At 47.2% G+C, this 25,370-nt stretch overlaps 1 protein-coding gene across 7 annotated transcripts in view; it reads left to right on the plus strand.

Moving 5' to 3' along the window:
• The window catches only part of LOC139059120 (uncharacterized), a 724,926-nt gene that overhangs the window by 294,178 nt on the left and 405,378 nt on the right, over positions 1-25,370 (plus strand). For 2 of the 7 annotated variants that reach the window (XM_070537036.1, XM_070537035.1), the window contains exon 2: positions 5,305-7,747. The exons of the other annotated variants lie outside the window; for them this stretch is intronic. In XM_070537036.1, the coding sequence (XP_070393137.1) occupies positions 5,344-7,335 (1,992 nt within the window). In that variant the 5' untranslated portion in view covers positions 5,305-5,343 and the 3' untranslated portion in view covers positions 7,336-7,747. Of the gene's footprint in view, positions 1-5,304; positions 7,748-25,370 lie in introns of those variants that run through there. 7 annotated transcript variants of the gene reach the window in all.

Raw genomic sequence — 25,370 nt, forward strand, 5'->3', positions numbered from 1 at the left:
TTTGTGAAGTGTGAGAATATATATGCAGAGGTAGCGCTGTGATGTCAGAGGTTATAAGAGCGCAATATATATATAATGTATATGAATAATCAACGTTTCATTAGACCACACTTGACAAACAAAGGAAATTGCATTATACAGTAACCACCGTTTTCTATAGACAATTGTTATCGCTGGTAATATCTTCTAGAGTGGTATTCCTAACCCGCCTGCTCCAATGTTCATAAACTCATTCTGCATTTTTCCTTATCGCAGTTTAACAATTGTTATTTTTGACGCACATTGCCCTTCACTTCGATCCCTATAGCATGAAATCAGAGCACGTGTCTCTGAGCTACTTACGCAAGGCTTTGAAGAAGCAGACAAGCGAACACCGCGCGAATCGCTTCTCCTTACTCCATAAAGCTCCCCGCTTAGATAAAGAAGAGATGACGGGGCGAAGATGAGAGGCTAAAGAAAGAAAACGCGTGAAAGAAATCAGACACCAAACGGCAAGAACGAAACATCTTCCATTGTTTATTCGGAAGCAAAAAAAGCTCACGCCAACCGTGCGGTCTATATTTCTGTGCTAAATCAAGTTCCGCAGAAGCGGCGCCTCTTCTTTTTCCGACGCCCGAATCGTTGCCAAATTTTTCTTCAATAGCGGCCACTTTGCGAGTGAGAAGCGGCAAGTTTTTTTTTTTGTTTCTTTTTGTCCGTTTGATCCGTCTTCATAAGGGAAAGCGGAGTCTAGCTGGTTGGAAATAAAGAAAAATAAAAGAAACCGAGTCCCTTTCGGCGATGATCTATTGAGGCGCAGCGAACTATGTTTACTCGTCGGCGGGTCTCGGTGCGAGCCCATTGTTGGGAGCACGCGCGAGCTGCCACTTCGTACACTTTGATTCGCAGAGCCGCTGCGGACGTGTTCGTTTCGCTTATCCCGTTGTCGATTGCGCAAGAGCGGCTGCTTGTTCGGCGTTCGTCATTGTGGCGGGAGCGGTTGGGTTACAACGCGGCACGGGGTGCTTGAGTGTGAGGATATAAAACGGGCCTCCCAATTTTTTTTAAAGAACGAGAGACGACGTTTCAGGAATTACTGTGACCGAGGGCTAGAAAGGCCGTGCAATACTGGTGTGATAGTACCGAGAAAAGTTATTGAGCGCAGCGGTATATTGTTAGACGATATTGGCGTTTGTGGGCACGCCGCACAATCGTTTTTGAAGAAAGCCTTGTTCATTTGAGTGTTTTGTCTCTACTGTCACACTGTCATTTGTATGTTAGGAGGTAGGACTGCTTTGTTCGCGTTCTTATTTTGAGAGCTTCTTTCTGATGTGCTGTTGGGCTCTTAGGTATAGTAGAGTGCATGTTATATCTATGTGTAGTATTTTGTATGTTATATATGTATAGCTGGATATATGTGTATTTTATAGAATTGCAATATGTTCTAAATGTATGGTCGGTATACTAGGGAATCAAGGTTGCGTGTACGTGCATGTATAGCAGCACCTGCGAGGTGTCGAAAGTGAATTCTTCATAAGGCCAGAAGGAAACTGCACCGAATTTGTGCGTCAACACATCCTTTTTTTTATGACACTTGTTCGTTTGCTTGTCATCGTATTCTAGGTTTTCCTACTGTAGTAGATTACTTACCCCTATACCTAAGTTATTTGCCAGCTGTAAAGCAGCTGCTGAGAATCTTCAAGTGTCTCAATGCTGGTTGCTTGGATGGTAATGTGCGGTCCTGTTAAAGGGATCCTTTGCTTTTGAGATGCAAACAGTAGGCGAAAAGTATGCGAGTGGCATGCGTACAGTATGCAAACGCTGTAGCGTGCAAAACTGCTGAAGAACCACGCTAAAATTCTTTCGCATAACCCTTTCATCGGTGTGCACGATCAGTTCTGCGTTGGTTAACATAAAGAATTGCCCAAAATTCCACATCAAGACGCTGCCAGTAGTCCGTCATACGTTACCTCACACTGTGTCTTTCTTACTTTTTTCCCCATTTCGCGAAACTTCTTCCACTTAATATTCCTTCTTTCATTGCTTAGTTGGAGCCAAGGGCACCAGATACGTGCCACGCTAGCTCAAGATGCGTTTAGTCTTGTATTGTTAACCTCATGCACGTTTTTTCTCCCTGCTGCGTGGTTCACGATGTAGAAGTTTGCATGCCAACTGGCAATACGCGCTACTCTTTCTTGTGGCGAGGTTCATTGAGGTACAGTTAATGGAGATAGAGTTAAGTAAATCATTCTAACACACGACCTCGGGTGGGAGTCGAGCCCTCTCATTGGAATCAAGAGAGATGACTAAGCGAAGTACACGAAGCGAATTAAGAGGGATCACTAAGCAAAGTAGAATAAGGGAATTAAGGATGATGTGTACGTGATGTGTCCGTCTTTAATGCATAGGCACTTGGTCTTTCGCCTTCAAGTCTTCCTAGGGATAACATAGGAAACCCTGCGAATTTTTGATGCAAAAGCGTCATAGGCCCATTGAGCGCAAAAAGCCAGCGTCTGTCTTCTGTAGCAGCGAAACGACAAGTAAATGGCCATTGGCTGCGACGCTTCTTCACGAGCACGCCTCGATGGAGCAACGCGGGCGGAAGGAAACACTTGCTGCCGTATTAGCGTGCCTGGTGTTGCGTGAGGGGAGAGGGCATCGCCACGACGCCACGTCATCCTCGCTCTCGTTTTCAGAAGGCAGTGTTATCCGCGCTTTCCTTGTCGTCCCATGCCCCCACTTGCGTTGTAAGTGCGCCTCGGTAAAGTCAGAACGCGCCAAGCGTCTCAAAGCGTTCGTTGGCCCGCGAAGCGCTCATAACTCGAACGACCGCTCAGCGGTGCTCAATCGGGCATTAATGCTTTCGCATATTCACAACTCGAAAGAATTTCTTGGGTCTCCAAACATCTTTTGCAATTATTTTATTTTCGTGCATTCAGAATTATTTGTACAGAACGCACAGATTTTCGCCGTCACTCTGATATTCAATGTATTTTGAATTAAATAAATAAACAAATAAAATTGCCCGCTAGCCGGATTCGAACAAGGAATATTTAGTACAGAAACCCGATACTTAGTAATTAGGCCACGTATGCTTGTCTCAGCCTTAACGACTTCTCATCTGAGAAAGGCTTCCACCCTCTCCAACAGTATTCAAGGCGCGGCATGCTAAAGCATCGGGTGGCTGCGTAATGCGTGCTCGATATCATCCAGCACCGGATTTGCTTCTCCCCTAAAGAGCGCCGTGAACGAGGTTAGGCCTACAGATCTTGACTGCACTACCTTTGGGATCGGCCCACATTTTTAAAATGCACTGACTTCGCCATCGGTCCAAATTTCTGGTTAGTTAATTATATACAGCCGAAAAGAAAACTGTGTTGGCAATGACAGAAATACCATTAGCATTCAAATGTTTTTGCAAGATACAAATATCCTACACTCACACTAAAGCTTCGCTCCTGAGCACACTATGGCAATTACTCACAGACCATAGTGGTGTTGCGCACGTTTGAATTTCTTGTGTGCAATTACGCCGTTGTATTAAGTTACGCGCAGTTATGCGTATTTATGTTCTATTATGTAGCTATCTAGAATATATACAGTTCAGCAATCTCGTCTGTGCAAGTCAATTTTTGGCGTCTTCAGTGGACTCTTCCGTCTACATTCATGTATGTAAAGTACTACGAACTTGATGGATTTTCATTCTTTGAGCAACCCTGTAATCAGCGCTATTCCTTCAGAATGTCAACGCGCGAACAACTAGCCAACCTTCGCCCTCGCATAAATCCAACAGAAAAACTGGAGCGCGCCTATGTCTTTAGCCCAGCGGTCAGCTCACTAAGTGGTTTGCGGTGAATCAGCGTTTTAGCTTGTGACCACGAAACCTGTTCTTTGTTTCGCGGGAATATCTGGCCGTTATTATTACAGAACCAGCACACATGTGGAAACATCAACGAACAAAAGAACTGACAAATACGAACGCTAATGTTTCCTTTTGCGTTCTTCGGCGCTCGTGTTCGTCTGATTTTGTCCTCGTCCGCGCGTCCCCAAAGTGCGCTGCCAACGAACAAGCCTTCCAATATCTCCATCGGCTCTTCGATTGAAGATGTACACGCTTTATTTTACTTCTCCTTTCGCAGGGCGGCGTTAAAAAAAATTAAATTACGGGGTTTTACGTGCCGAAACCACTTTCTGATGATGAGGCACGCCGTAGTGGAGGACTCCGGAAATTTCGACCCCCGGGGGTTCTTTAACGTGCACGTAAATCTAAGTACATGGGTGTTTTCGCATTTCGCCCCAATCGAAATGCGGCCGCCGTGGCCGGGATTTGATCCCGCGACCTCGTGCTCAGCAGCCCAACACCATAGCCACTGAGCAACCATGGCGCATAGAGCGGCTTTGGAGCCATGATTGTGGAGTTGTGGCTCAAAGTCGGACGTCACATCATGGCCCGTTTTCCTACGCCCCCGGAGCGCCTAAAGAGAAGGGACTCTAGAAGACACTAAGCTGACTAAGCACGTCTCCGTCGTTTCCTGCCTAATGGCGAGCGTAGATTTTTGGTGACGTGATGAGTTCGGAAGGCTGATGATACCGAAACGGGTTTATTTTATATATTTACAGCAGACATTACAGCAAACAAATCCACTGTTATAGCAACTCACTACGGCATGACTGAATCGAAGCAGCCGACATGTCGAATCCCAATAAATGTCAATTCCCTAGGCAAGGGAATCTCATCACATTGCCCCGACCAATCATAACATTGTGCCACACTCCACCAATAATTTTTCATGTTCTCGCAGAAATAAGCCACGCATACCCAATTTTCCTGCTTACATCGATGATATCCCGAGGAAATCTCGAAGCAACATTCCCGCGAAAGAGCTCGGACGTTAGCTCTTTGTAAAGACCAGCTGGTTCTTAATGACGCCCAACTTGTGCTGCTTAGAATGACTGTGGTTGCAGACAAACATGGCCACTTCAACACCACTTAACCAACCAGTTTATTTCATCAGAGGAGTTACACAATGAGTGTTACATCGAGTTGCCTGAATAGAGGCTCTTCACCGCTTAGCAAAGCTGAGCCACCCTTCCACCGGTATGCTGGGCATGTGAGCAATTCCGTGAACCCATAAAAGGTATGCGCTGTTAGATGAAGCAGTTGTTATATAATATACGTGTGTGCACATTGCCGCTCTGCTCCCGCCAAGATGCTTTTGTGCCTCGAGCTGCAGAAAGCGTTTCAAAGACACCTTGCAACGACACAGCGGAAAACAACGGACCAAAATTTTCCATTCATCATCAAGCCGAAAACGGTTCGTGCAGGCCACTGGCCACGAGGCGCCGAAGAAGAAGAGTGATACCATGGCGGATGGTGCTCATACACGGTCGGCAACTGGAGCTTCTCCCGTCTCTGGGCCCCCCGGAGGAACCAGTCTCGCCAACGCAGCTGCACCGCCCAAGAACACCTGGAATGGCGCGTCCTTCGCCGACTGTGCCGGTGCAGTGTGCGTCGCCATAATCATGGCGATAGTGATCATCATTGTCTACGCAATTGTGGAACAGACAAGGTGCAAGAAGCCTTCCGACACCGAGGTACAATCGTTCTGCTGCCCCGGCGAGGTCGAGAGGATGGCCAGGTACCTCAACACGAGCGTTGACCCGTGTATCGACTTCTTCGCCTACGTCTGCTCAAGTTCAATCGAGCTCAACCGCTCCCAAATTACCAGCCTGGACTTTCGACTCGAGAGCGCCGTGATAACCGGCGCGATGCCGGACAACGTCCAAACGGCCAAGGCGGGACGCTTCCTCAACTCATACTACCAGTCATGCCTGGAGACCATGACCCACGGCGGGTCGTTCACCACCTCACTTGCGAGTGCGTTGTCGCAGGAAGTTCGAGACCTCCTGAACCGCATGGACTCTCGAAGGGCGATGGCTTTCATCATGACGCTGTCTTTCAGGTATTATATCCGTTCAATCATACAGGTCACGTACCAAGAGGCAGCGAAGGTCATTCTTGAAATAGCGGCTAAATGTCATCCCGAGGCCCGCTCGCTGAACTATTTCAGCGCTGCAGTGGACGCACTGAAGCAAACGGCTAATTCGACAGCGACAACAAAAGATACCGCCATGTTCGTTGCAACGCTCTGTGAACAACTCCAAGGCCACCGGAATGAACGTGCAGTGTACTACCTATCAAATGGCAGCACCGATTTCAGCCGAGAGGTTTGGAACATCGATGAAGTTAAGGACGCGATGAATGCGCTGGGTTACAGCCTTGATGTTAAATTTATAGAGGTTCAAGGCGTCAAACAAATTCGGCTGCTTTACGACACTTTCAACAACTACACGAGTAGAGATACCAAAGTGGCCTACCTTTTGTGGCACTCAGTCGTAGAAGTTATAGAACAGTTTAACATACACCCCTATTCGCCCAAATTTTCGACCCAAGTCTTTCGAACCTGCATGGACAGCGCTTTGGTACTTTATGAGCTTTGGGAACTATTCAACGCCGAAATCCTCACTACCCCGCGCAAGGATGATCACGTAAGGGACATATTCGCGCTTATAAAAGGCGCCGTTCATGAACAATTGAAGAGTATGTCCCTCATCGAAGCCGAAGACGCAGAGAAGGGAGACCACTTCTTCGAAAATGTGAATATTGTTACACCAATGGCGGAGAGCCGAGCTTCCGTGCCAGTGCCAAAAGCCACGAAGGACTTTGCCGAGAACTTGCTTAAGGGCCGGCGTTTTGACTATGACGTAATGACTGCCCGACAGTTGAATTTTTCACTCTCCACAGCGCCTCTTTATTACCGGGATATATCCTTTCTGGGAGACCGCTATATCCTGCTGGAACCATGGGTGTACCATTTCATTCGTACAGGTCCCACTTCCCTTCTTCCAAATATGGCTATCCTCGGTCAGCTCTTGGCGGAGTGCCTGTGGGCCATGGTTTTCGATGTCGTGGAGTGGGAACCTAAGACATTAGAGAACATGCAGCATTTCCGTAATTGCTTCTATGACAAATACACCAAGAAAGGCAAGATAAGCCAAGAGTTTAAGGTGCTTTACGCTTCGCTCGGTATGTCCACAATTGTATTTACACTGAACTGGACCGACTGGGAGACAGTACAACAGGCTTGGAGTCTGTGGACCCTCTCTCACGCACAATTATTTTACATACTCAATAGCTACTACCGCTGCCCGAACAATAAGTCGCTGCAGAAGTACCTCGAGATCAGCGCGCCTGTAATGTATGTGCAGGATTTTGCGAAGGCATTCGGTTGCCCCATGAATGCTTCGGTGACGAATCCTGCGGAATGCCGAGACCTCGACCAGCCCCGAACTTAAAAGATACCCTCATGCCCGTGTTCATTTATTTACTGTTTTTATGTAATGCTCTACGCAACCTCGTCATGTGAAAGTGCTTGTGATTAACGGATACGAAAACGCGTGTTTCGTGTGCCTTACGTCACAAGAACTCAATTTTGTTTTGATAGAATGGAGTTTCATAATTAATTGACTATAGCTTTTGTTCTGTGCATTTTGGTAGCGCTGCAATGTTATGGTATGCCTGAATATTGCGATCTTGTGCCACCGACATTGTTTGAGCACAGAGTCAATGTCTCCTTAAATGATGGCACTCGCTTCTCTTAATTTGTCTTGCGTCTCTAAACCTTGTCTAAATTATTGTTGCCGAACTGCCTCACTTGATTGCGAGCCGCAGTGGTTGCGTGCCGATGTTTATTTCAATAATAACAATTCAGACATCGTGTGTATATATATATATATATATATATATATATATATATATATATATATATATAATATGTACAATGGGGTGTGGTAAATATCGCGCCGGTGCTGCATCCCATTTTTCTAGTTTTTACTAAGTAAATTCCGCACATTTACATGATTCCAACGAGATCGAAATCAAGTATTGAATGCTACAGCCGGCCGCATCCAACAGTGTATAGTTTCCAATTGAAAAAAAAAAACTTTCGGGGCGCGTAGGCTTCGCCTTTTAAATTGCAACGTGATAGTTTTATCGGGCCCCTTTGCCACCGATGCCCACACCGGACATTCTGCGACATGGGGCCCAATAGAAAGCAATGGTGAGCCGATCCCGGCGTCAGCGCCGGGCCGATAAGGCAGGGGCTTCAAGCAGCGACTTTTCAATGGCTGATACCCCCGTAAGCAAGTGAAAAGGCGTTTGCGTTAGTTTTGCCGTAACCAAATTGTTTTCTCGTGTACTCGAATTGTTTTCTCGTATATTAAAATTGCACTCCGGAGCTATTTGCCTCTAGGTTGTGAGAAAGTGTGACTTTACGAATTTTCGTGATGAATTTTGCGTCGTCAAATTCAATCAGTTGAGCATCGTCTAAGCGCCACGCGGAGGGCCTGCGTGGTCGTTGTGGGGAATGATTCTTTTCTGACGGACAATGCCGCCAACGGTGGACGCCGACGCCGACACCAGATCTTCTGCGATACGGGTCACTTAACCCTATCGCGTTAAAAGAAAATAGTGCAACAATAAAGGCACACTCCATTGATGAAATCGCTATACAACCAGCGGTGTCCATAGTTGTTGTCCGGAGGATTAAACGTTACAGTGGTGGAGAGAGATAAATTAATTGAAAGACGGCAGAGAGGTCGGCCTGAGCTAAGGTGCTCTAGCCTGCTACTCTGCACAGGGGGAGGGGGAACGGGACATAAAGATGTGATGAGGGATGATGATGACATAGCAAGAGGGATGCGCAAAGGCGAAAGCAAGTTCAACACTCTGATGATAAACATTCACAAATGTCATCCATGAAGCCACAATAAGGCTTCGCATCAAGTTTGTAGTCACCAATTTGAGTGAACATAAAAATAGAGGCGTTAGGACGAAGCTGGTGGGAGCCTCCCCTGCGTGAACAGCACAAGCGCCAAACAAAATATTTATAGCATATAAGGAGCTGCGATAAGCGGCTCTAGCACGGCGAGCACTTGTAGGGCACTTTTAGCGGCCGGAGTCTCGAGACCACCTAGAATCACGCGCATTGATTCTACTAGGTGCTTCAGCATTTTTTGTACACTCTCCTCATTGTGTTGGACTTGCGCAAGAAAGATCACTGATGCCACTGATGTGGCTCACCCGCACGTGCTAGTTGAAGCATTAGTTTAAGGATGAGTGCACTCTTAGAGCTCGTGAACAGAGTTGTGCTTTCGCTCCTGCATGGTACTGTCAGTCGAACTTGTGGCTGTAAGCGCCTCGTGAAGTCCTTGAACAATTAAGCGAGCACGGTGGCTACTGCGTTCACACATTCCTGGATATAGCCATGAAGTATATTTGTCTGCGCATGCGTTCTAGATGAGCGTTTGCCAGAGCCTTCACGACTGCGGCGACAGATGCTTTAACTGTGGGCGTCGCCGACAGATGTTTTAAACGCGACGAAATGCGTCGCCGCTGTGCTTTTATACAGATCTGTCAGGCCAGTAGATCCTGCAGGCAATGAAGTCTTGGACATCCAGACCTTTGTTCTCATTACAGTCACTCGGCTGTAGTCCTCCAAAGATAGTGTTTGTGTCTCGCCAACTAGATGAAGGGCGTCTGGGGTTCTCTTACGCGGCTGTGCCGTGGAGAGGGAAACCACGAACAACATTTACATGCCATTTACTAGGAACGTCTCGGTGGATAGGTTCGGCCAAAGGTCTCCGGGGTCGATTGATTGTGCGGGCGAATTATATCGACCACATAATCGATGTCAGAGGCGTTGAAGCGTTAAACGTGCATTGCTATAGGCCTCTCCGATTTCGCTGCGCCTGTTTATACATGTAGTTCGCGAGTACAGAAATTTTGCAGCGACAGCTCTACGAGGGCATGCCTCGCAAGGTCATGACCTTAATGACCTTAAGCCGCCGGAACGCAAGTGTGGCAGGTGTGGCGTCTCGCCACGTGATCCGCTGCGGAGAGGCGTTGCCGCTGCGCTCACTCGCAACTTCGCCGTTGCAGTACCACGTGACTAGGCGATGGTTAAGGGGGTAAATATACTCCAACGCAACGTGCGTGCGTGCACACATTACGTCACGTTGGCGAGAACAGCGTCGGTATCTCGACCGATAGTTCAATGCACTGGCGCAGCCAACGTAAGCGGAAGCGGCCAACGCGCTCCCACGTGCCCGGCGTCAAGGCCGCTTCACCGGCGCTTGGTCGCCCAATATCGCCATGGATGGCACCGGCTGGGCTGTCTGTGCGTTTCGCCTCAGCGCAAGCCACAGGCTGAATCCAGTCATCCAGTACACGAATCTAGATGGCAGGCTGCGAAATCTCCAGCAAATGGAAAGTTGCATGCTCTAACACCGGAGCAAAGGGAGGACATATTAGCACGTTATAGAGAAGCTTACCAAGCGCGCAAGCGTGCCCAGATCGAAGCTACTGACACCGGCGCCTTTCTTCAGCAACACAAACAAGAAAGAGAAGGAGATGAAGCTGTACATATAAGCAACGGTACGGACAACGAACGTTTGACGAAGTACACCCTTCGGCTGGTGGCAAGCTCAACTGCGACGGCCAGGTTTCACCGCCACTTCACGGACAAACCGTTAGGCAGCTCTGTAACGTGTGTGAAAGACCGTGGCCTAACTTTAATGAAATACTGTGTGCATACTCTTTGCAAACCAAGCGAAACAGACCTTGCGCTCGTGATAACTATGGTTTACAACATTTAAAGCTCCGCCACGTTTTTTAACGTCGGTCTGATTGCGCAGAGCGAGCGAACTGCACTACGGCCCTCGATTTGACTACGTGCAAGGTCGCTGCAGTACGAATGCAGGGCCAGTCCCTACTTAAGAAATGCAGACAAAGTGGTAGCTCACCAGACGGCGTCGCGCAAAGCTTCTTTATTCGTTGTTCGCGGACATATACCGCTCTGGATTGAGTTTTTCTAGATTGCTAAATGAGGCGAAGCACACGTTCAATGTATGTACGACTGTCATACCAAGTCGATGCATCATAATGCATTACATTGAGTTTGATTGAGTGATTTCTTTTTCGTGATATCTGTTTTCTTACGGAATAATATATCCGTACCATTCCGTTGCCACTACGTAGTACACTATAACGATGCAGTCACATGGTCGACGTCGAGCCGTCGTCGTCATGCACTCGTCATCATCCCATTACCGTCATGCCGTGATCGGGATACCGCCTTCATCGTTCCATCGACGTGATTCCTTCATTGGCCTACCCTCATCGTCACCGCGTGTACTACCATAAAGATCTCATCATGCCGTCATGTGCATGTTAGACCCTCGTGAGTGAGTGTAATAGAGAAGTGGGATAATCCTGGAGCCAGTTCATGTCCCACATAGCCGAGGCAATGGAAATCTCAGAATGCCGAACACTGATTCTAAATAAAGATGTCTTCCCCAATACGGTATGTCGCTACTTTACCTGAAAGCCATTCACATTAACGTCCGCAATCATCGTGAGATGAGTCCGAATATTGCCTTGCTTCAATGTCGCTTTGCCTCTATCTCGTTTTGCCTCAATCTCATTTTCGCTGCATCATCAGCATTCATGCGGGTCCGTCCATCCTTTTTTATTTTTTTATTTTTTTTTGGCTGACGATAGTAACAGCTACCGATGTATTGGCCTTTCAACACGAGCTGTCAGGCCTATATGCGCCGACCTTTGAAAGGGGCTGTGTTCAGCAAAATTAGGGCATTTCGCAATCGTTTCTGGGGAGCAATTTTTGACCGTTGTGCTCCATACCACCCTTCTGGCATCATGCAATGACCACGGCCGTGCTTCCCGACACGTCCCATACTTTGACATGTGAAGCCTCTCGGTGGAGGCTCGAAGGATTCGCTCACATCATTCGTTGTACGAACGGAATTCGCCGCTGCCCGTCATTCACTGTTCATCTATAAAGTGAAACCAATTTGGCCTCTCTGGTTTGAAGTTCGTCGTTTCTATCCTTGACACTCGTCATGAGGCCGTGGCTGCGTTAAACTGGCGCCATTCAGAGAATGAACATCGGTAGGACAGCAAAGCACGGCATCTCTCGATATTGTGTATGTACATAAATATTTTGGTGTCATCAGCATAGAAAGAAAAAGGGGGAAGAAAAGCTTCTGAATTGCTGAGAAACGTCATTGATGAGAATTAAGAAGGAAAGCAGACTTAACATGGACCCTTGAGGCACACCACTAGATGCCCTATAGACAAAAGAAGATTGATCATTGATTAGACGATGTAGCGGTGTAGTGCTTCTGCACTATCATGTTGATTGTGCGCAAGCTTCTCGAGCAGTAAAGAATAATTGACTACCGCAGAGGCTTTGCTGAGGTCCCAGTACAGAGCGTAATCTTGCCCTCTTTCTGTGATGGGCATGGAAAGCTGCACATTAAGGCTGACAAAGTTGGTGTTCGTTGATCAGCCATAAGACAGTCGGTGCTTATTTGGGGCAGGAACATTTTTGCGCAGAACAACGATACAGTCAAATGAGCAATACATTTCCAAATGCTTGCAAATTGCGAAGTCTGCTTTGCGACGTCTGCTTTCAGGCCATAATTAAGGACAGGAATAAAACGTGTGTGGTTGTACAAGCACGGGAGCATTTTTTTGAATTCCTCAGCGTTTTCGCTTGCCTCAATGTTACGAATTTCCCAGTGGAAGCCAGTGCGTTGAGATGCTTGGCTTCAGAATTTTTTTTTTTTTTTGTGGCTGCGCTTCCGTCGGTGGTAACCGCCCTCTGGACGGAGAGCAGTACCGCACCGTTTGAGGACCCGTTGGTGTTGTTGTCCACCGAATTCGTGACGCATACCCACTATGGGGGATTGGCCATGAAAAGGGTGGAACATTCAAAGTTTAGCCACAAATAAACTTTCATGTATGCTAATAGAGTATGTGCTGTTCAAATTTGAAGCTGCACAATATAGTGAAGGCAATAATAAAGGAGGTAATGAGAATCAATAATTGAAAATACATGGAAAGAAAGATATACAAACTTAACATAGCTTTCGGTTGAACTTAAAGCAATTCCTGGACAGCGGCGCAAATAACCCTGTATCGATATCCCAGTGTATATAGAGGTTGTCGGTTGTGGTTCGCAGCGGGGTACCGACCACCGTCGGTTCAAGCTTAGCGAGCCACACAGCTTCGTCAGCCGTCAGCCTCTACCCCTCTGCAGCGCGCAAACTGAGGCCGCAAGGGTCTACCGCGCAACGCGCGCAAGCACACAGTATTGCCTTTAATGAATGGAAGTGCTTTGTTGTCTCCGGTGGGAGCCTACTCTTCGCAAACGCCCGGTCCCGGGGCCCCTTCGGAACCAAAGGGGTCGTGCACCAAGGGCGAAAATACAGAGAGGGGCGCCTATAGCAGGTTGCTATATGAGCACAGGCTCAAGCTGGGACCCGCCTCTAGGAAAAGACCCGGCGGCTATGCTAGTTGCTCTCACGATAACCATTCGGCCATCTCGCGAGAGTTCGGGCAATGTCCTACGGCTTGGGCCTCCGATGAGTGCAGCTCGGCGTGGTGCGACCTCGCGCGCGCACTAGGCAGCCGTCCTTCGGTTTAGCATTTGGAAATGATCAACACAATGTAGGCGCTCCCCGTACGGGCAAAGGCACCACGCGTGAGCTCAAGGTTCTTAACAAAGGTGTTGGCGGACGAGAAGAATCATGTACACACCCGACGCAGTTATAAGGGAGAAAGATGCTGCCGCCACGAGAGTAGCCGCCAGGAGCCGCCTCGTGACGTCCTAGCCCCGCCCTCATCGCGAACCATACCGAGTTACGCGCCACCACTGACAACTACAGTCCCTCAATCATTTGAAAGTACCGACAGTCTTTGATCCAGCCGACAACGCCTGCGATAGGCTGATCAGTGACATGTGACCTTGCTCCGCCCTTTTGCCGCCATGAAAGTTCCTGCGCGCCGGGCGAATTGCGCGCGTTTCGCCTGTTGTGTTGTGCATATCGCTGCGATAATTTCGTTCCGGGAGGGCCGAAATGCCTTGTTGCTGTGCGGTTGGGTGCCGAAACCGGACGAAGGATGGCAAGAAGTTATTTCGCATCCCGCGCTGCACCCAGAACCTAACCAGATGAAAAGTATGGTTACACAGAATTGGACGGACGGACTTTGAACTGTCAGTAACAGCACGACTATGCGAGGCAAGTAGCATACAACGATACAGAGGTGCGATAGAAAGTATACACGTGCGTGTGTGGAGCGGTGATAGTATTTCACTCGCGTGTATGAATTTTGAGGGCCGAAGATTGTGGATATTATTTATTTTAGTTCGCTGTGAGCCCACTGAATAGATTGGTATAACCTAGGATGCGAAGGACCGAAATGCCTTGTTGCTGTGCGGATGGGTGCCGAGATCAGACGGAGGACGACAAGTTATTTTACATTCCGCGCAGCAAACAAAACCTAACCAGAAGGTAATTGTGGTTGTATAGAAATGGACGGAAAGACTGAATCGTCGGTAACTGCACGACTATGCGAGGAAAGTAACGTAGAGCGATGGGAAGGTGCGAGAGAAAGTATACACCTGTGTGTGCAGAGCTGCAGTATTATTTCATTCGCGCGCATGAATGTTGACGGCCGAAGTTTGTGGCGATTACTGATTTTAGTGCATTACGAGCCCGTTGACTTAGCAAGCGCAGTATGACCTAGCATGCAAGTAAATAGTGGGGCAGAAAACCATTAACTCACTGACAAATATCCGCATTGCGTTACGTGCGATAAAAAATAAAATTCAGCAGTGAATTCTACTTTTACATTTTCCTGTGTTGGTGCGCGCGTTGTTAACTGCGCTTTACATGTCCAAAAAGTAATTTCCAATATCGTAATCGTATTTTGTACATTGCATATGTGAATAAATATATTGCTAAGTGCCTGCATTACTCTGCTTTTAAAAACAAATACTGCATAGCCGCAGCTACTGGCCGTCAAATAATAAAGCGTAATACAGTATATAAAAGTACATTGCATACAGCTGCGAGCTCGTTCCTTCCAAGTTTCCCTTACACTCGAAGATGTTTCAGTAATCAGCAATGCCATTTTACTGATGAAAAAACACACAACTGCAAATGAACATAAGAAAAACACCACAGGCGATACACGGATTGCCAGCAAAACACAGTGCAGTAATAGCTGGGCCAATCCGCGTGCGTTTCGTATAAGGGCCCTCAAATTCTTACGGGGCTTTAGCGGTAAACGGAGGCGAAAAGGGATAAACACAACAATGCGCGTCATGATTCGAGTTTACGCGGCGACGTCGCACGGTTCACGAGAACAGTCAACCGAATTCACACACGTGCACACACCACGTTTGATATTGGTGTGCCGCGAGATCAGATCGCGCTCACACGATCCATACCGCCTCTTCATCATGTCACGACAGTTGCACTGGCTCGTAGCATCAAACCACAAGACACAGCAGTCGTCGTGTAATCGCTACACGACAGACACACTCAGCGGCTTGAAGAGTGTGGGCGCACTCGTTTACACACACACACATGATGTTGTTTAGTTGCCATGAGGGTCGCGCGCATTGAGAATCACACGTTTGAGCGAAGTTAAGCCGAAAGTTTTTCGGTCCAAGCGACTGTCAGCCTTCATTTTTACACGACTTCTTCTTTCAGTGCAACCGCTATGTGTACGCAGCACACTTACACGCAAACGATTTCACAAAGCATACGGGATTAAGCGCAAACAATCACCAAGGCTCGCGTGGTGATTGAGCGCAAACGAATGAAATGTAAACATGCGGAATCGAGGCGATCAAGCCCTCATTGCGCTCTCTGAGCTATTTTCTTGGAGCGCTCATTTGAAATTAAAGGACTAAATTTAGCAGCTCGGGTCCCTCTTGAGTTTTTCTCCACAGTCAGGCATCAGTAGGTTTTATTTCCGCGCGTATGCAGCTATTTTTCACCTCACGAATGCCGTGGCGCCGCGGTTTAGCGTGGGCGCCGTCTGCTACAGGAACTTCCTAGGTGGCGCGCGCTGCAGATGTCGCTACCTTGAAAATTATAGAGGGACCTTACTGACAACCGGTTGCTAGAGGGAAGGGGGTGAGCCGCAGAGATGGTGAAACAAGTGAATGCGCCCGCATGATGGTGCCCGCGAATTCTTAAATCCCCCCATTATCCCAAATGAGAATCCAAGCACAACACTAAAATTTGAAATCGCTGTCAGTGCTTCACCCATCAACATAAATTGCGCTATTTTTTACTTGCCCTTTCTCACTGGCTCGCACAAAGCCACGCCCTTCCTATCGCCATGATATGCCATCAGAATGGACGAATAAGAATAACACGTTGTCCTATGCTCAACAATAGATGTACTGAAATAGCACTTCTCATTTTGAAAATTCGGGCAGAACTCATCTACGATGATTGTCCGTGTATGCGAATAGCCGAAATGGGGTCATGTATGAGGCATGCACTGCAGCCTGGCTTCTGTCTAGCGTTTGCCTGAGGACACCCTGCGCCATCTAGCGGCGCGCCCTGCGAAGTCGGGACGTGGCCTCCAAAATGCGTGTCACGCCGGTGCGAGGATTGTGCTGTTGTGCGGGAACACTCAGAACGCATCCCACCCTCTCCGACAGCATTCATGGCGCCGTATGCTAAAGCATCGGCCGACATGTAATGCGCTTTCGATATCATCCAGCACTGGATTTCTTTTTTTATGCGAAGCATATTACGAGAGCTCAACCCAGCTCCTCAGGCGCGGCGGTGTCGCCTTCAATACCACGTGACACCGTGACGTCACGACAGAGGAGAAACGGGGCTCCAACTCGCGCCGTCGCTCGCGGCGTCGCCCCCCGCATCGGACGCGGTGAGCGTCGAGCAACGCAGTGTTCGGCGCGACAACGAAATGTGCGCCTGAGCAAGCGCCGCACGCCTGAGCCGACGCCGACGACACCGGCTTTTCTGCGACACGAGATCCATAACGCTGTCGCGTTAAAATAAAGGCTAGTATTCTTCGCATCCTGGGCTTAACCTTAGCTAAGCCACAGCCATTTTTGCATAAAGAGCGCTGTGAACGCTTTAGCGAGGGAGGAGCAAAGGAGCCACATATTGTGAGAACTTCGTCCGAGCCTGCTTCTTTATAAAAATTAGAGGAGAGGTTGCCGCCCTTAGTGGATGTGACTACTCTTCTTGAGGTAAACTAAGCTACACGTACGAAAAGCAAAGAAACAACAAGGCAGTCAATTACCCGGAACATTTGCGAAGGCATACAGACGACTAAACAAGGACCGGAAGAAGAAAAATCCACGAAGTTCGCAGTTCTCTACATTCAAGGAAGTAGACGCAAGAGTCCGCTGAAGATGCCAGAAATTGACAGTGTTGCAGTCGAGATTGCTGAACTGTATATATGCTATACAGCCGCATAATATAACACATAACTCCACATAATTGCGCATAACTAAGTACAGCTTCATAATTGCACATAAGAAATTCAAACGTCAGCCACACGCCTATGGTCTGTGGTATGAGAATAATTACCATAGCGTGCTCAGGAGTGACGACTTAGTGTGAGTCTACGATTTTTGTATCTGCCGGGCTCCAAATGCGATCCCGCATGCTGTCTTCGACAACGTGCTCTGGCTGTGCCCGTAGAACGCAAGCTCCGACTTTCAATGCAAGTCCAAGTGGGACGCCTTGTTGAAGAGCTCATATTTCACGAACCAACTACAGGCTGTCCAGAGGGCCGGCGACGCCGCGGAGAGTCCCTACCTCCCTGTCCCGTCGTGGGCGGAGCCACCAACTTGACATTGAGGAGTCTTCGGCTCCCCCCCAATCAAGTTCCTCAGGACACTGTAATAAAGTTCTTGTCACTGTCACTGCCGAAACCTCTCCTTTAATTTTTATAAAGAAGTAGGTTCGGAGGAAGTTCTCACAAAATGTGGCTCCTGTGTTCCTCCCTCGCTAAACATGCCACCAAAATGTTCACGATGATAAACAGGCCATGCTGCCTCAATGTATTCGGTACGGACCCGTACGGTGTCGGGAAGGGCATAAGCATTGCAGTATATGTTCATTAAACGCGTGTTCACACATATTTAATCTCATGCGCCTGAACGCATGACGGGATATATATATATATATATATATATATATATATATATATATATATATATATATATATATATATATATATATATATATATATATATATATATATATATATATATATATATATATATATATATAATGCCAGTGGCTAATAAAACACCGCATTTCTTTCTGTCGAGACGCCCTTGAATGCAAGGAGTTGGATGCGAATATTTCGAAAGTTCAGAGTGCTTTCAGGGTACAATTTTTAGGGTAATACAGCATGCTCAATTATTTACATACAATTTGCTAGTGTTAGCTGCTGTTTTGCGACTATATCCACTGTATTCGATTCACGAATTGAGCGTGGGAAGAAAGAATAGCGAAACGTATTATCACTAAACACACATTCCACAAGTTCCCGTGCATGCCTTCTTCTGGTAGGTCCAGGATCACAGATTTATATATATATATATATATATATATATATATATATATATATATATATATATATAATAATGCACACACTTTTCGCCGCAACTTGTTCTTTCAGATGGGGAACATGTTTTGATTATGTTGATGACTGCTAAGGCATATGGCCCGCGACAGGGGACCGGTCAAGAAGCGCGTCCGCGTGTTGCAGATGATGATGCTGATTTGCGTGCAATGTCACACGCCCACAATGTGTAATCGGCCAAAAAACTGGTGGTAAAATGACAACACCCCACAACTGGAATAATTGGCTAAACAGCGGAAAACGCCGTCAACGAAAAAATTTGCCGGCTATGGGATCTCAGAAAACGTCTAATTTCCCAGAAGCCTGCAATAGTAGTCACTAAAACCGAACCCCACTATGTTGTTCACCTATATTGGTAGAAGTTGTGAATGCAAATAATAAGCAGCGTTGTGAGGGCGCTCGGAAATCGGATGTTTTGTGAGATGCTGTGGTCCGTAAATTTTTACAATGAAGCTGTTAAGGGCCACTTTCCCTGCTAAAGTCTCCTCGGGTAGAAAAACAATCCCGAAGATACTGCAATGCCGAGCCAGCCCATGGCGGAGCTGCAGTTCGCCATTAAGGGTCCACATACACAGCTTAGCTGGTCATCCTTCTTCACAGAGTGGAAGGGCAGTGAGTTTTCCTTTCGGTCGGCGGTGCATAGTGTGCCAACGCCAACAAGTTTCTTGAGACGATGGCCACGTTTTGATGATGGTTATAATTTCCGTACTGTTGCTCGCGCCCAAAGTGCGGTGGGAGGGAAGGGGGGCTACTCAATGTGGCCGTGCTACATTGAGTGGCAAGGCTACGCAAGAGCACATGCGCGCCCTAGTTTCGTTTACGCCAAGCACGCTGGAACAAAAATTGAAATATATCTAACATTTCAGTACTCGCTTCACGAAAGCTTCGTTTCACATAGATTTCAACATGCGTGCTGAATCAGCATGGTTCTTGTTTTTATTTTTACAGTCCACGCCTCATTGAATGCGCCCACTGCAGCTGGGAGTCGAACTTTAGAGCAAGCTGTAGCTCGGGTGCTCCTAGCTAAATACGTGTAAAAAAGAGAATTAGTCTTTCTCGGCAACTACTTCACCAATTCTGGCGAGGTTTGTTGCATTTAAAATAAAAGTTTTAAATCTGATGACTGTTGGTTCCGAATTTTTTATTTACGTCGTCAGTTTTTAATAAAGATTGCCAAAAATCGAAAGTTTTCAGAAAACAAAACTATCAAGCTTAGAACTCTGCAACTCAGCAATGAAGAATGATACCATAGTTTTGTGAATTTCTTCTAATAAAACATCTAAAGTCGACAAAATTGTCGACTTAGTCGACTAAAATTGACAAAGTCGACGAATTGTGATACAACCGAGAATGTCGTATATTAAATTCTGAGAGAAGCATTCGCGGAAATGGAACATGCGTTAGTTCCAAAATAATTCTAGCCGTTTTGTTTGAAAAATGCCAACTCGGACAGGGCAGAGGCTAGCAGATAAACAATTACTTCTATTGCTTCGTTGTTTTTTTGTTTTTTTTTCTGTTATGGGGCAGCGGTATGCGTAAAGCAATTAACCGTATTTTCAACACAAATAAACGGAATATTACCGCCGTACAAATGCTACGGGGATTATGCACTTGCAGAAAGGAACCAAGGGTATTAACACGATATTACGCTGGTATCAGTAATGATGATGATGGCGATTCCTCGTTTAATGGCACAAACCCCCTGTGAGCAATAGCCCTTGAACGGGGTAATAATATAATAAAGGAACGAAAAAAAATGTGATCAACACTGCAGGGCCGATCGGTAGCTCGTGCAGCGTTTCTCAAACACGTTTGCATCTTCGCGCTCAAGGCACCGCTGAAACCACTCGCACTCTCATGCACACGCACCGTGAAACAATATTCTAGTGAGAGTGAATGAATGAGGTTTTATTATTAATAGACAAGATATATTACAAGGCGATAATACAGAGGAGAAGGTCCCGAGATCAAAGATCAAAGAAACAACAGTTATTAGCTAGAACAGATGTTAGCTAGAAAGGAGTAGCTCGCTTCCTACTCTTCACTGGAAGAGAAAAGAAGCTAGGCAAAAATCAAAAGGCCGGAGGTGTAGCGTTAACTGAAGGAGAATATAAACGCGGAGGCACAACAGGAAATTTTCTAAAATTTACAGGACGTTTACAGAGGATATCCGGTGGTAGGAAGCACGCTAGCGTCTGTATTGCTTTCTCATGTGACGATTGATAGGGTCGGCAGGTCGTCCAAACGTTTCGCCCATCAGCAGTGAGCAACTGCCGTTTACACGAATGCCAGTACGTCTAGGAAAGTGAGAGGAAACATAATGGACAGTGCCTTCGTGACCACAGTCTTCGCAGGTAACGATTTGGGCCATTTCGATGCCAAGAAAGGCAGTTCAGGTTAGTATAGCGTGAGGCAGAGCAAGGCTGTTAGGGTGGCCTGTGTCTACTACAAAAGGACGGGTAAGGACCCGTGTGCCCTAAACCGGTTAGGAAATTGCTGTTCGTGTCGATTTATGGCCTTGCTATTCTTTCAGCTCCTTTTTTTTCTGTTTTTTTTAGATATTTTAGATATTTTAGATATTTAGATTTTTTTAGATATTAAGACGTCAGATTCTAATTCACGCAATACGATTGACTTTTGCAGAAAAAAAATTCAACGTTCACTCGGTGTGCGAAAATAGCTAGCATATGCCGGTATGAGGAGGAGCTGACCATAACTGCTCGACTAAAACAGCCTATTGAATGGCAGCTACTATCTTTCGCTTCCGCGAGTTATTTTTGCAGCCGAAAACAGTACATTTCGCATGGCAGCAACAACAGAGACAAAAAGTAATCGCGGTAATTCGCAATTGCAGGCTAGGTTCCTCTTTGTTTTTTTTATTATTTCGAGCTGCCACTGTGATGTCACGCAAGTTATACTAATTTCGCGACCCCTGAGCCGAATATACATACCCTTTTCTTTTTTTTATCATATCTTGCCAGGTTGACCTCTCTGGTTCATCTAGGACGCAGTATACCAAGTCCCAAGCGGGTGCTTCCTTGTGTGGCTCTTCCACTCTGCTTTCCGTACTTGCACTGCATTAGTTAAAGTATTAGTTCAGTACGGCGTTAGTAAAGTACTGCACTGCACGCACTGCAATAGACTTTATTGCAGGTCCGGCGAGGACGGGAACTCGTCGCGCACCCGGCTAGTTCCATGTCGGGATCGGCAGGTTTAGCCCACCGGCCCGGTCGCGGGCACACCGTACTGCCAGGCTTTGCTTTTATAGAGCGGGGCTACGCAGAAGCGAGTCTCACTCCTCCTTGATGAACTTTGGGTATGTCGACCCGCACTCCCAGAGCATGTGAGGTAGAGTGGAGGTCTGACCACAGGGCCGGCAGGCATCGCGGCGATACACGTCGGGGTAAGCCTCCTGGAGAGCGGACAGACACGGATATGTGCTGCTCTGTAGAAGCCTAAGCGTAACGGCTTGCGCCCTATTCAACTTGGGGTGTGGGGGTAGAAAGACCCTTCTGGAGATGTAGAAATATTTAATAATCTCATTGTGAGTAGCGACCCAGTTGCGACGCACTTTTACTCGGAACCGCATCCATCAACATAAACTCGGGCCTATGGCAAATCAGTTCTGCGGAATCACGCAAGGTGGAGCCAATGTCGGGTGACGTTAGGTCCACGTTAGCTAATAAACTTGCGGCGCTCGATCATGCTCATGTCACGCGTGTCGACAAAGAAACTTGACGACGACGGAACGACCGGGATGGCATGGTGGCCAGAGGAGTAGGTGTGCCGACCGAGCGTAGTTCCCCACTTCTCCGCGTCATGGTGCACAAGATGGCGCTGCAGAGAATAGAACGGTTTTCCTGCGAGCTTCGTCCTCCGTATACGCAGGGACATGTGTGTACGCAGGCAAGACAAAATACATGTTTGAGAATATCCCTGCGGCTCATTTTAGCAATGATTTATGTTTCAAATAGCATTCTGTGAAGTGTAAGCAAATTTGTATGGTTCATTGTTCTATTGTCAGAAAACACGAAGTGCTGTACCTACTTTTTCGCTTCTATGCACAAACTTCGCACTACAGCTTTAGCGATTACGGGCAAGTGCAGAGTTATTTTGGGGTTTTACACTTTCAACTAGTTAGTAGCCTTTTCGCAGATGTCGTTCAGCCAAGTATTGTTTGAATCAAATGAATAATAAGGTTGAACGTCCAGAAGCACAAGGGCTAGCTAGAAGCACACGGAAACGCCGCAGTGGGGCCTTCCGGAATCCTTTTTGCACCACCTGACAGTGGTTAACGTGTGTGTAAACCTAATTACACGAGCGTTTTATATCCTGGCCCAATCAGAACGCGGGCGCTACGGCAAATAAATGAACCTATGGCCGCGTCATTAGCAACACAACGATGACCTCCGAGCCATCACGGTGGGTAAGACCTCCGTTTGGAGAAAGGATGCTGCACTTGGGGCTGAATTTACAGCTCCCGTGTTAATAAGCCTTGTTGTTTTTTCGCCTTTCCTAAAGCTTAGTAACATATTCTTACAACCGTTTACGCTGTTGCTGGCAATATTTCTTACATTTCACGTACAACGAACGTAGCGGTCCTGCAAGTTTATTGGTTGCAGCCGTCAGTTCTTTGCCAATAAATTCACACGCTTCCAATCGAACTCTATTGAACTGTTAGGTTGAAAAGTGACTTCGCTCAAAGAGCAAATCAGGCAGCCGTGGAACCTTCCACTTCCATATCCAGCTACAGATAATGATGTAACACCTACGCGATGACGAGCTCCGCAAGCGTCGGACCAGAAATTTTCACGTCATAATTTGCAGAGAGTTCATTCGCAGCTTGTTTCTCCGATGACTTTCCGAGCGTTTGTGGTGATAATCACATTGTGTGTTCACAGTCCCAGATAACGTCAGCTCTTAGCTTCTTGGGCATCTTATTATAGAGATGAGCGCAAGCCCCATGTTAATGCATGTTTGGTAAACTTTTCAATGTAAGGAACAAGGGTGAAATCACGCTTTAGGGACTGTTCTTAAAGGCGTCTTTCGCCTACAAATGGTGTCCGCTGCTGCTCTTGTCAGCGCATAGAACAACGCTTCCTTAGGCCCCGTTATTTATAGTTCACAGCGAAGAAATAAATGTGCCTCCTAATCGTCTTCGAAGCGGAAAGGCGGTCGGTATTTGGTACGGCCTCCGATTATTCCCCATCGGAGATGAGCTTCCGCTAACCCTGCATCTCACTTTATCGTCGTAGAAGCTGAAGATGGCGCGAACACAAGTATCTTGTGAACGGGCCATAATCAACCATCCAATCAGCCGATTGAATACGAAAAAAGTTGTCTCTGCGAGTAAAAGTGGAGAAAGTAAAGCGCGATAAGTGGTCAGTGCTCTCGAACCGTTGCCGCAGAACGCTGCGCGCACGCGGGCTGCCGAGTTTATGACGTAGGCAAGTGCAGCGTTTTGCTTTCGATCAAGGCTACGCAAAGTTGTGCGCTGTTTCGGAAAATCTAGGAGAGCAAAGGGAGTGGCCGCTGGGTGCCATGCATTTTTTTAAAGCATTCTCACAAGAAATTCTGTGATGCCTGGATATGGAAAGAGAATTGTACACGACAAGGCTGCATTCTATGGCACTCGGTGGCATCTTGCACACGCTAGCTGTTGTTAGCGCAAGGAAGTGCTGAGAACGAACCACAGAACATTGTGAAAAACAAGAAGGAACTGTGCTGGCTACAGGGCCACGGAAACACGGGTGCTGGATACTATAGGGAATCCCTCTAATCAGCGCTGTTTCTTCGGAATGTCAACGATCGAACAACTAGCCCACCCTCGCACTCGTGTATTTACGAAGCAAAATGCGAAAGGCCTTCTTCATTTCTAATCACGAAAGTCGTTCTTTATTTTGCCGGAATATGTGGCCGCTACTCTGACAGAAGCAGCGCACTTGTGGAAACATGAACCAACAAAAAAACTAACAAACACTAACGCTGGTGCTTCCTCTTGTGTTCGTGTTCAGCGCTCGTATTCGTATGTTTTAACGCGACCGCGTTAAGGAGCTCATGTCGCAGAAAAGCCGGTGTCGTCGGCGTTGGTGTCGGTGTCGGCGGCGTTGGCCGTGAGTGATAAATCCCAGCAGGCACTTCATGAATAAAAAACAACTTGCAAGATGGGCTGGGTGGGAATCGAACCAGGGTCTCCGGAGTGTGAGACGGAGGCGCTAACACTCAGCCACGAGTTTTTTTGTTTTTATTACCGGTTTGGCAAAAGAAAATACAATGTGACTATTACATGGCCATAAAAAACAGCTAGTCAATGCCGGATCAGTGTGGTGTGATAAGAACGATGTAGGCTAGTCCCTTTGTCCAAAGCACTTAGCCAATCAGGAGGATCACTCTGTGCACAGAAAAATTCGCGTATACATAACACCCTTTCAATGAAGTATTCTGTGTTGGGGCTTGAACAATGCGCTCATGTCTAATATCCATACGTGTTCGCCACACACTGTGCATGCACAGAAGCATTAACAGATCGACAGGCACTTCCTCTGGTTCCGCGCATGGCAGGAAGCGTATGCCGAAAGCACTTAACGGCAATTCCTTTTTAAGACAGCCCCGAGTTCGATGCTTCAAAGCGGTACAAAAGCGCCTCTAGTGAATGCGGTGTTGCCTTAGAAACGAGCTGTTTCTAAGGCTCAGGCGTCCGTCGCTTGCTCAGGCGCACATTTCGTGTCCGCGCCGAACGCTGCGTTGCTCGACGCTCACCGCGTCCGATGCGGGGCGCGCAGTCGCTGCGCCATAGCCCATTGTCTTACACCCCTTG

This window comes from Dermacentor albipictus, chromosome 4 (genome assembly GCF_038994185.2).
Source record: "Dermacentor albipictus isolate Rhodes 1998 colony chromosome 4, USDA_Dalb.pri_finalv2, whole genome shotgun sequence".
NCBI lineage: Eukaryota > Metazoa > Arthropoda > Arachnida > Ixodida > Ixodidae > Dermacentor > Dermacentor albipictus.